The sequence below is a fragment of the Lemur catta genome, chromosome 23, assembly GCF_020740605.2.
Source record: "Lemur catta isolate mLemCat1 chromosome 23, mLemCat1.pri, whole genome shotgun sequence".
NCBI classification, from domain to species: Eukaryota; Metazoa; Chordata; class Mammalia; order Primates; family Lemuridae; genus Lemur; species Lemur catta.
In genome coordinates this window covers 17,281,727-17,293,124 of record NC_059150.1, presented here as the reverse complement: position 1 = coordinate 17,293,124, position 11,398 = coordinate 17,281,727, and the positions used below count along the sequence as shown (strand labels likewise).

At 36.2% G+C, this 11,398-nt stretch overlaps 1 protein-coding gene across 1 annotated transcript in view; it reads right to left on the bottom strand.

Annotated features, from left to right (window-relative positions):
• Positions 1 to 243: 243 nt before the first annotated feature.
• Positions 244 to 11,398, bottom strand: part of XPR1 (xenotropic and polytropic retrovirus receptor 1) — a 144,166-nt gene continuing 133,011 nt past the window's right edge. Inside the window, exons 13-15 of the mRNA XM_045536346.1 lie at positions 7,837 to 7,976; positions 4,220 to 4,441; positions 244 to 2,611 (exon numbers count right to left, since the gene is read on the bottom strand). Coding sequence (XP_045392302.1) covers positions 2,551 to 2,611; positions 4,220 to 4,441; positions 7,837 to 7,976 — 423 coding nt within the window. The 3' untranslated portion in view covers positions 244 to 2,550. The remainder of the gene's footprint in view (positions 2,612 to 4,219; positions 4,442 to 7,836; positions 7,977 to 11,398) is intronic.

Below are 11,398 nucleotides of genomic sequence, written 5' to 3'. Positions count from 1 at the left end.
ATGCCAATCAGACAAATGTATCAGAAAAGGAATACATTCTATCATTGTGCTATGTATGAAAAAATAATACTGATTAGGGTCTACAATCATAACAGTTTGAAGAAAGACCAAACTGGCCACAGGATACACTGAAGTAAAAACACTGGGGAGTTCAAATGACAGAAATCATCTGTAAGATTTTATGTGCGTCATCACATAGATTCACTAATAGAGAATGAAGCTGACAATTCAAATGGCTCTGGATACACATTAGTACCACCAAGTTTATTTGCACAAGAAATGACTGGTCCACTGGACTTCTTTATGTAACTCAGCAATGATGACTGCTATTTCTTGACAGACCAGTGATATTTCCCCCATAGTTTTAAAGTATAAAACCCAGAATAGTTAGGAAAAAAAATCCAAAGTATAAATAATGCAACCTTTAATCTACCAAGGGTCACTAAATTGTTACCACTGATTATTATAAATGATTCAATTTATTTAAACTAAAAAAAAAAAAACAGCAATAATTAAACGTTTCCTCTTCAGTTATGGGCCAAGGGACACACTTGGCAAAACACACCAAAAAAACACTAGAAGCCACAAAGTTGTATGATTTTTTTCAGGGAAAAAAAAAAAAATCGATTCAAAAAGGGAACAAATTTGGAAGCTTGTCAGAATAAAGATGGAAGAAACTTCTTTAAAAAGAAACCATTTGTCAGTTAACTGATAAAATTTTGGTAGTAACAGTAACTTTACTATAATCTACTGGAATTATGACAGGGATGAGTAAAGACTTGTAACACATGGGAGAAGAGCTGATGACAAAAGGACTGTATTAAAGGGCAGTAACCACATGTTTTTAAAACTAAGCAAGTGATAATAGCTGCCCTTCCACTTACTTATTTCTTTGTCTATAATTAAGCTGAAAACAACAGAAGTAAATTTACTTTCATGAATCTGCTGATGTTGACTTTGAAATCTTCATCTGGGTCGGGGGTGGGGAGCAGTGAAACACACTTTATCTTTTTCCTGGAATTTACATTAATTTTGTTAGATAACAAAATGTTAAATTTAATATCGACCATATTCAAGAAAATAAAATCCCTATGGTTTTAGGGCTTATTTGGATGATTAAGGAACACAGGGAAGAAATAAGACAAACAAGTGAAAATGGGCATTGTGGATAGATCATAATAGTCTGAAATTTCTAAGAAATATACTTTTTATGTATGACCAAGTTTAGACCCCCAAAAATTTAAAAACAGGCTTTCTATCATGGGAAGGCATGAAATTAAATGTTCATCTTGAAAACTGCTGGGAGAAATGGCTGCCAAGGTCTTTTGTATCAATGTAACGTGAAAGAGGAAGGATAATTTGTTCCATGCACTCCAAAATACGGTTTCCCCACAATAGACTTTTAATTTGATCAAATTCTGGCTAAAGTGGTTGAGCTCAGAAGAACTATCTAATGAGGGTGTGGAGTTTCTGAAATAGCTGTCTTCTAATTCAGAGTTAGCAAAGGTTACACTACAATTACCCTACATGCTGAAACATAGTAAGGCATAACTTTAGTTGTTACAGCTGAAATATGGCAAATGTATTCCACATCTGCTCCATAAAAAATTTAAGAAGTATGAGAACCTCTTCTATGAAGTTCAACTGGTGGTATGGAAGTGTGGGGATGCCTCGTTAGGAGAGATGTGCTCAGGACTCTAATGCAGCAGCAACTTAAAAAGTCAGTAATGAAACTTTGGCTTAAAATTAAAAAGAAAGAAAGAAAAAGTCAAACTGGTGCAAATTGTCTCCCAAAAAAGGTATGTGATGTGGGACTGACCGTCACAAATGTCATCCAACATTAGTTTCCCCTGTCTTCTTTCACTGATACCACCTGCATTGCACGGGCGCCATCTCATTCTCTTATGGTTAAGTTTCATAAATAATGAGAAAACTGTATGTAACAAATACATCGTATTTCCCACCCACCCAGCAACCCTCCCCAAAATAAGAAAAGTTACATCAAATTAAAAAGTAGCTTCATGAATGAAGGTACTGCTCTAAGTTGCACTTTTCCTGCAAGTGCGGCCAGTGCCTTTGCGCTGGATATGAAGGAAAGGAAAAAATTCTCCACATAAACTGACAAAAAATTTAAAAACCAATGTCCGGTTTCAACCAGTCAAAACCGGGCCTAGCGAAAGCCGAGCCATCTCGGAACCATCCCATCACAGGGTCCTTGCAATGCCTGTTCTTCATCTTGATATGTATCTGTGTCCTTGTGATTGTAAACAATCCATAAGATACTATGTTTTTGTTCCTTAAAACATCCTCTGATTGGCAAAATGAAGTAAATATTTGTTTTAAAAATAGAAAATTAAAATTAAACCAGAAGAAAAGAAAAGAAACACAGTGAGCTTGTTTGGAGTCCATAGGATCCGATCTGGAAGAGCTCGGAAAATGTGTTATGTGTTTTCTCCTGTTTTCAGCTGGAAAGGTACTAGAGGTTGCGTTGGTCGAGGAAAGAATTGTAGAGTAGGAAAACCAATGATGTTAATCTAGACTTCAGAGAATTCAAGTGTTAGCTTCATCATCTGTGTCTTCTATCAATACCTTAGTGTCACGAGCCTTGGATCTAGTGGTAATAAGGGGAAAAGAAGAACTTAGTCTATTACTATTAATAAAATACAAATATTCACAGTATTAGGTACATTTCCAATCTTACCACCATTAAATATACATCCTAAACAGGCACTGCCTACTGCACCAGATAGATTATTCCTGAAGTTTCCTACTTAATTTCAGGTATCATTGGAAAAACACTAAGAAACTAGATTGCAACCAGAGAAACGGAACAAGAACAATAGCGGGTCATGTGCAATGGAGAGGGTGGTCACCTGGAAGAAGATCTGAGTCTGAGTACTGACTTTGATTTTATCACGCATCTCTTTACCTTCTTTGAGTGCCTGTTTCCATCTCTGTAAAGCAGGAATAATATCTATTTCACCTAACACCACTTTCGCCTCATGGAGACAGGGTGTACATCAAATGAGAAAATGGGTGCAAAAAGTATCAATAAAGTAGTAAACAAATACAAGGAATTATGATGAGGATGACAGAAATAATACCATTTGAAGTATGCATGAAAAATGAGGAGAGTTAGCCAGCAGAAGACCTGAGGAATGGCCTAACAGTTGTTTGTGTTCAAAAAGTTGACAAAATATAATGCAGAAGAGGGAGGAGACTCATCACAAGTTATGTGAGAAAGCCCAATTAGGATCAAATGGTTGAAGTTACAGTGAAATTATAATGAAACATAGTTCAGCCTATCATAAACTATTTACCACTATAACTATCCAACAATGAAATTACATGTCTCATAGGGTTATAAACTTCATCATCATTTTTGATTGTCAATTAGCACAAAATGGTCATCTATTCAGGATGCTATAGAAGAGATTCCTGTATTAGATTAAAAAAATGAGATTAGGTAATGAAATATTCTGCAATTCATGAGCCCCGTGAGGTGAAAGTGGTTATTTGGTGAAATAGGAATTATTATTCCTACTTGACAGAGGTAGAACTGAAATTGAAAAAGGTTGAGGATATGCTGAACGTTGCATGAGCCCTAAAGTCAGTACTCAAACATGGATCTTGTTTTAGCTTCCCTGCTCCCTCTGTTGCACGTAAACTGCTCTATTCTAAATGTCTTCCTCTCATTGCAGTCTAGTTTCCCAGTGTTTTTCCACCTGAAATGGAACGAAATAATCTATTGCCAAAGAGCCTCTGGTTTCTGACACAGAAATAGCATATGTCTAGATCGCCCTCTGCTGGTACCTAACAAGTATTATTAGACTTTCAAAATCAGGAGCTCAGTGAGAACACTGACCAAAATCAACATTTTCTTCCAGCCCTTTGTGAAGCTTACCTTGCTGACCCCACTCAGAGCTCCCCTGAGAAGAGTCAAATAAATCATTCTCTAATAATTTTTTTCTCCAATGCATCTTTAATGCTAAATTATTAATAGTAGGTAATAAATTAATGACATTTACTCCGTATGCCCATAAGACATTCTATAGGTTGGATCATATGAAACTGCTGTTTATTACTGTTTTTTCTGTAGGTGAAAAATGGTTGAATATTGGCAATTTCACTGATTCAACTTGATAGTGTCTTAGCTTAAATGTTATTCAATGCTAAAACGCAAAGGAAATATGCGTCACAGACTAGAAGCCATACGTACTGAGAAGCAAGGCGAGGCCGGCGCAGGGATATGCTCTGGCTGTACTTCCATGACCGATTCTTCTGGCGGTTTCGTACCCCATCATCCTGGTCCATCATCTGCTCTAGGAGTGTTTGATCATCTGCATTCAGGGGGGCCACAGAAATGTCTCGCACAGCACGGAATTCACCACAGTTATTCAGATGTTCATTCTCCAGGCGGAAGAAGTTCCATACAAATCGCCTTAGCAAAATGGAGCAGATCAAACACATTATTTACAAAATTTTAACATATTACTACTACTTGTAAACCTCCCAGAATATCAAGTTTCCACTTATGGAAACAAAAACAAAGAATTAAGAGCTAGAATATTAAAATAAAACAGGGAAAGATGGTGTAGAGGTGGGGGAAAGGGAAATAAGAGTGTACTACAGAAAAGGAAGGGACTCACAGAATGCAGTTTTAGGGTGCTCATTCTTTTACTTTGACAAATATTGAATGCCTACTATAAGGCAGGAAAAGGAATGGAGTGAGATAGACAAAGCCTCTGCCTTTATGAGGTGCCATTTCCAGTGGCAGAGACAGATGACAAGCAAGTAAATAGTCAATCAGCTAATGATAAGCACCCTGAGGAAGATGAAGCAGGATAAGGAGGTAGAGTATGCTGTCATTAAGACTGATCAGGGAAAGCTGCTCTGAAGAGATGGCAGCCAGCAAAAACCTGAATTATGCAAAGAAGCAAGTCATAAAATAATCCTAGAGAAAAGTGTCCCAGCCAGAGGAAATGGCAAGTATAAAAAGCCCCAAGTTGGAAAGGCCTTTGGTGTACTGAAATAATAGCAAGGTCGGCGGGGCTAGTTCAGACTAAGTGAGGTTAAAATAGCAGGAGATAAAGATGGAGAGGAGAAAAGGGCCCATCTACAAAGAACCTTATAAACTACAGTAAGGAGTTTAAATTTTAGATCTGATGGAAAAAAATGAGAGTTCTAAGCAGGAAAATAAAGTGATTTATTTTAAAAAAAACCCATTCTATCTGCTGAGGAGATCACAGGGAGACAAGAACAGCTGAAAGGAGACTAATTAGAAGGCTGTTGCAATAGTCCAGAAAAGAGATGTTGGTGACTTCAGATTGGTAATAACAGAGGTGATGACAAGCAGAGAAGGGATTTATTTACGAGGATGAGGCTGTCGGGACATATTGACACGGGATGCGAGTGGTCTTAGGGTTTTTGGTCTGAGTGAATGGTGACACTGTTTACTAAGATTGGAGAGGCAGGGTGGTTCCCAATTAGGCTAGAGCTACCCAAGAGATACCCAAGTGGAGAATTCAGTAGATGGATGGACAAAAGTCTGCAATTCAAGGGAAAGTTTAGGACTGGAGATAGCTTAAGGACAGTATTTAAAATCACTGGCTTAAGAACAATATGAATATAACTGCAGGAGAGAAGAGGGCAGAGGATTAAACCCTGGAACACTCTAACACTTACAGTTTTGGAAGAGGAAGAAGAACCAGTTAAAAAGTGGAGAAGGAATAGCTAGTAAGATGGGGGAATACACTTTCTGAGAAGTCAAGTGAAGAAAATATGTGCTGAGAAGACAAGGACAGAGAACTAACCATGGGATTTAGGCAGTATGCTCTAAAAGCATAGACTCTGGGAGACTATCATGGCTTTGCTACTTACTAGCTGTAATGACCTTGGTTGAGTTACTTAACCTACGCTTCACTGTCATCAGTATAATGGAATGATAACAGTACCAACCCCATAAGATTGTTGTGAGGATTCAGTAAGTTAATAATTGTAAAGGGTTTGGAACAATGCCAGGTACATAGTGTTTGCTGCTATTATTATTATTACTATTGGAGATTACTAACAAAAGTGGTTTGGTTTGAGTATTGGGAACAAATACTTGAGTTGAATTTAAAAAAGAATGAGGAGTTTGCAAACTACCCTTTTAATAAAGGATTAATAACCATGATATATAAGGAGCTCAAACAGTAAGAAAAAAACCCAAATAATCTGATTACAAATGGGCAAAAGATATGAATAGATATTTCTCCAAAGAAGACATGCAAATAGCCAGCAGGTACATGAAAAAATGTTCAAAATTACTAATCATCAGAGAAATGCAAATCAAAACCACAGTGATATCATCTCACCCTGGTTAAAATGGCTTCTATCAAAAAGACAGGCAATAATGTATGCTGGTGAGGCTGCAGAGAAAGGGGAACTCTCATACACTGTTGGTAGGAATGTAAATTAGTGCACTCACTGTGGAAAACTGTATGGAGGTTCTTCAAAAAACTAAAAATATAACTACCATATGATCCAGCAATTCTACTACTGGGTATATAACCAAAAGAAAGGAAATCAATATATTGAAAAGACATCTGCACCCCCGTGTTTACTGCAGTGCTATTTACAATAGCTAAAATATGGAATTAACCTAAATGCCCATCAATGGATGAAAGGATAAAGAGAATGTGGTATATATACACAATGGACTATTACTCAGCCATAAAAAAGAATGATATCCTGTCATTTGCAGCAACATGGATGGAACCGGAGATCATTATGTTAAGTGAAATAAGCCAAGCACAGAAAGACAAATGTGGTATGTTCTCACTTATATGTGGGAGCTAAAAAATTGGATCTCATGAAGATATAGAGTAGACTGGTAGTTATCAGAGGCCGGGAAGGGCTGGAGATGATGGGGAGGGATAGAGAGAAGTTGATTAACAGGTACAAATATATGATTTGATAGAAGAAATAAGAACTAGTGTTAGATCAGTAGGGTGACTACAGTTTACAATAATCTATTGTATACTTCAGAACAGCTACAAAAAAGAATGGGTGTGCAGTGGTTTATGCCTGTAATCCTAGCACTTTGGGAGGCTAAGGTGGGAGTATTGTTTGAGGCCAGGAGTTTGAGACCACCCTGAGCAAGTGTGAGACCCTGTCTCTACAAAACCCAGAAAAATTGGCTGTGCATGGTGACATGTGGCTATAGTCCCAACTACTTGGGAGGCTAACGCTGGAGGATCGCTTAAGCCCAGGAGTTAGAGGTTGCAGTGAACTATGATGATGCCACTGTACTCTAACCCAAGTGATAGACCCAGTCTCAAAAAAAAAAAAAACAAAAAAAAAAAACCAAAAAACCAAAAAAACAGAATAGCTAGAAAAGAAGAATTTGAATGGTTCTAGCATAAAGAAAAGGCAAATATTTAAAGTGATGGTTGGGTCGTATACTGATTTGGTCTTAGTACAAATTATATGATTATATTAAACTATCACATGTACCCTAAAACTATGTTCATCTATTATGCATTAATAAAAAAAAGAGGTCATAGAACATTTCTGTTCTAAGCCTTTTTCTCTCCTAATTTCTACTTCCCATCCTTCCAGTGGAGCTCAATTCTAAAAAAGCTTATGTCATCATCAATAGGTATTTTAATTTTGTAAGAATTAACCTCTAAGTCCTTTAAGTAGGAGTGTCCAACACTGAGGCTGATGAGAAGTTTGAGAAAAGTTGGAAAATTTAAGCTTTTCAAATGTAAGTTACAATAAATTGTAATTTGTAAGTATTGGTGTATTTTGGGTAAAAAGAATCTTTGATAAACCTTTCAGTAGTTTGCTTACCGGAAAACCTCGAGGGGGGCAAGGACAGTAGCAATGATGTCCCCAGAACGAGGTATCAAACTTGTAGAGGTAATTGAGATTTGGATAGTCCAAGCAAAGCGCAGTATCACATCCTCTATTATGGCACAGTAGTAGTAGGCCTGAGGAATAATAAGCAAATGAGTATGTTCCCCAACACATTTATCATAAATAAGCACATCTATTAGCCATAAGACTCACACATGTCCTACCAATAAGCACAGGTTCAAGAGGAAGGAGTTTTGTTTTATTTTCCAGGGAAGTATATATTATATTTGAGTAAGATTTTCCACCAACTTAGCTTTTTCTTCAGTGGTACAATATTCAAAATGAAGTATTACTGAATTTCAGTAATCATTAAACAAATATATTTCATTCCCATATTGTATACAAAAGGCTCTCTTCTAGGCCTCATAAATACAAGCCAGACAAGATCCTTGATTGATTAAGATTACATTCAAACACGTATATGATATGGTAATGACTTATAGCTAGTATTAGAAAAGATCAGCAGATTTATTAACTGTGTTATTTGTACTTTTATTTCCCAATTGCCCTACCCTGCATTGAAGAAAGTTTTGCCTTGCTTTTTGATGTCAGTAAATGAAATTAAGCTTGGATTTCACAAACATGGTTGAATTTAAGAAATGTTCTATTCTTACATGGGGAAGACAGTGCTCAACCAGTACTTCCAGATACTAGTATCCATTTAGGAGTCCAGTTTTAGCTACACAAAAAGTTTAAAGTACACAAACTGCCAATAGACCAGAACTGTAATTTATGGATTTGCTCATTATTAATCTCTAAGAAACTGGCTCTTTATTTATTATCATTATTTTAAACATTTTTTTATTTCTGTTTTCGAGACAGGGTCTTGCTCCGTCACCCAGGCTAGTGGCATCAGCATAGCTCACTGCAACCTCAAACTCCTGGGCTCAAGTCTCAGCCTTCTGAGTAGCTGGGACTACGAGTAGCTGGGACTATAGGCATGCACCACCATGCCTAGCGAATTTTTCTATTTTTTTGTAGAGATGAGATCTTGCTCTTCCTCAGGCTAGTCTCGAACTCCTGGCCTCAAGTAATTATCCTGACTTGGCCTCCCGGAGCTACTAGGATTATAGGTGTGAGACCCCACATCTGGCTGAAACTGGCTCTTTAAATATATGTACTTAAAGACTGTGAAATCGCTTGGAAACTACAACTGCTATGTATTAAGCCATAATATTTATACTATTTAAAAAATTTTTAACAAAGTAATGCTAGTCATCGTGAGAAGACTATTATCAAAAAACCCAGCAGTCTCCTTGCTACCTCCTCTTTCCATTTCCTAGAGACAGTTTTAAAATCTATAGCTATGTCTTATACTATTTATCCTCTGTATTTTACAACATATGTATACTATATCTTGATGACTCAATTTTAGATATTAGCCATTGACTGTTAATTAAGATAAATTTTAGGAGGATTATTATGAGGTTTTTTTTAAACACATTCACATACTTCCCTGTTCCCTCTGCCATCCTCCCAATATAGTGATAATGCAATTTTTAGATAAATACACACTCAGTTTACTCATTATTAGGGCTACGTGAAGAACTACAATTTCATGTGTCTTTAAGAGTCAGTTTTAAGTTATTCACAATGACTGATGTGGGAACTGATGTCACTGAAAATGTTAACATCTTTTGGGAGCAATACACCTAACTTGAGATCAAGAGACACTAACAGAAAAGTTGTTTGAATATGAAGATGACAAAAATAGTTCCTGGACCTGAGGTGTAGTACTCAATATTACACATTGTTATCCTTAAGAACTAATTTTAAGGTTTATATAATTGTGTTAATTTTTAATAAAGCTCCACTGGACCCTACACTTTTCAAGCTGGATGAATTTTATTCCAATATTTCCCTTTTTAAAATTGGAGGGAATGTGGTAATCCAGCAGAACACTTTTCTTATAAATTTGTAAATTATGAGGTAGGAAAGCGTATCTTTTATTTTCTAGGGTCATGAAAATATGTAACAACAAAAACTTTTTAAAAGAGTTTATTCACTAGTTTTAATAGAAACCAATAAGTAAGAACTATTTAAAAGGGAGAATGCACTAACATTTATATAAAGACACAAACAGTTCATCTAAACCATCATCATAATAAGAAACAAATGTATTATAACTCACAGCAGGGCAAGACCAATAATAAGCAGCAATAAAATACAAACATCTGGTGAGCACAAAAGGGCCATCTTTACTTGAGCTCATTTCTGCTCTCTGATTATTGATTTTCTTTTCAAATGAGATTTATAAAAATATGTCTAACATCTTGGTCATATATTCTAAATTTTCACATTGTGATTATTGCTATAGTTTAGGTAAAAGAAGATCACTGTCAACAAATGTCCCCTTTTCCCCCTCATTTGCTCATCTGAAGTTAAGCTACATATCATTCTTTATATTCACTCTCCTGTCATTTATCCTCAACCCTCACGCTTGAAAACAGCCTTCCCTGCTCACCAACTGAATATTACACATTCACACACTTTTCAGAAAAAAATTCTGAGGTACTAGCAACATTTTGATATAGTATAAAATATTAGTTACCCAATCTATACTTCTCTCCCATCATAGAATTTTAGAACTGGGAAAATATAAAAGAGATAACACCTTTACCTAGTCTAACATCCTTATCTTATAACGGAGAATCCACTGTAGTCTGGTTGCCTAAAGTTATATAGCTAGTTAGTGAAAGAATTGGGATTAGAATTCACATATTAGGATTCCCAGTTCATTGTTTAATTTCTCGCAAAGTCTAATCATGGTATTTATCCTTTAATAACACATTTGAGCAAAGATACTTTTGGTTTTCTGACTTTTTAATTCAGCCTCTCTTATCTTTTTATTCATATATACATAAAATCCTAAGATAATTCCCAAAGAATTCTCCATATTTTCTGATTGAATTGGCACTTGATTTTTAACAAATACTGGTTGAAACAAATGAAAGGAGAAGCCTTCCTGAGCACTCAAACAGAATCAGGCACTCCCTTTCCTCTGTGCTTTCATAACACCGCTCATTTAGTCAAGTATTTATTCACTCATTCCATAAACATTAAGTCTACAATAAACCAGGAACTATGCTGGGCAGTGAGGGATATGAACATCTGAACAGACAATTATATAACACAATGTGATAACTGCTATAACAGAAGTTTATATAGAGTAAAAGAGGACTGGGATGAATAGCTAAATACGCTAGGAAAAATAAAGAAAGGCTTCTTAGAGAAAGTAACATCTAAACTAACTTTTAAAAAGGAGAAACAGGTATTTACAAAGTAGACAAACGAGAAAGAAGGTGTTTCAGATGGATGGAATTCCATGTTCAAAAATAAATCAAACTATCTGGGAGGCCGAGGCGGGCGGATAGTTTGAGCTCAGGAGTTCGAGACCAGCCTGAGCAAGAGCGAGACCCCGTCTCTACTAAAACAATTAAAAGAAATTAGCTGGACAACTAAAAATATATAGAAAAAATTAGCCAGGCATGGTGGC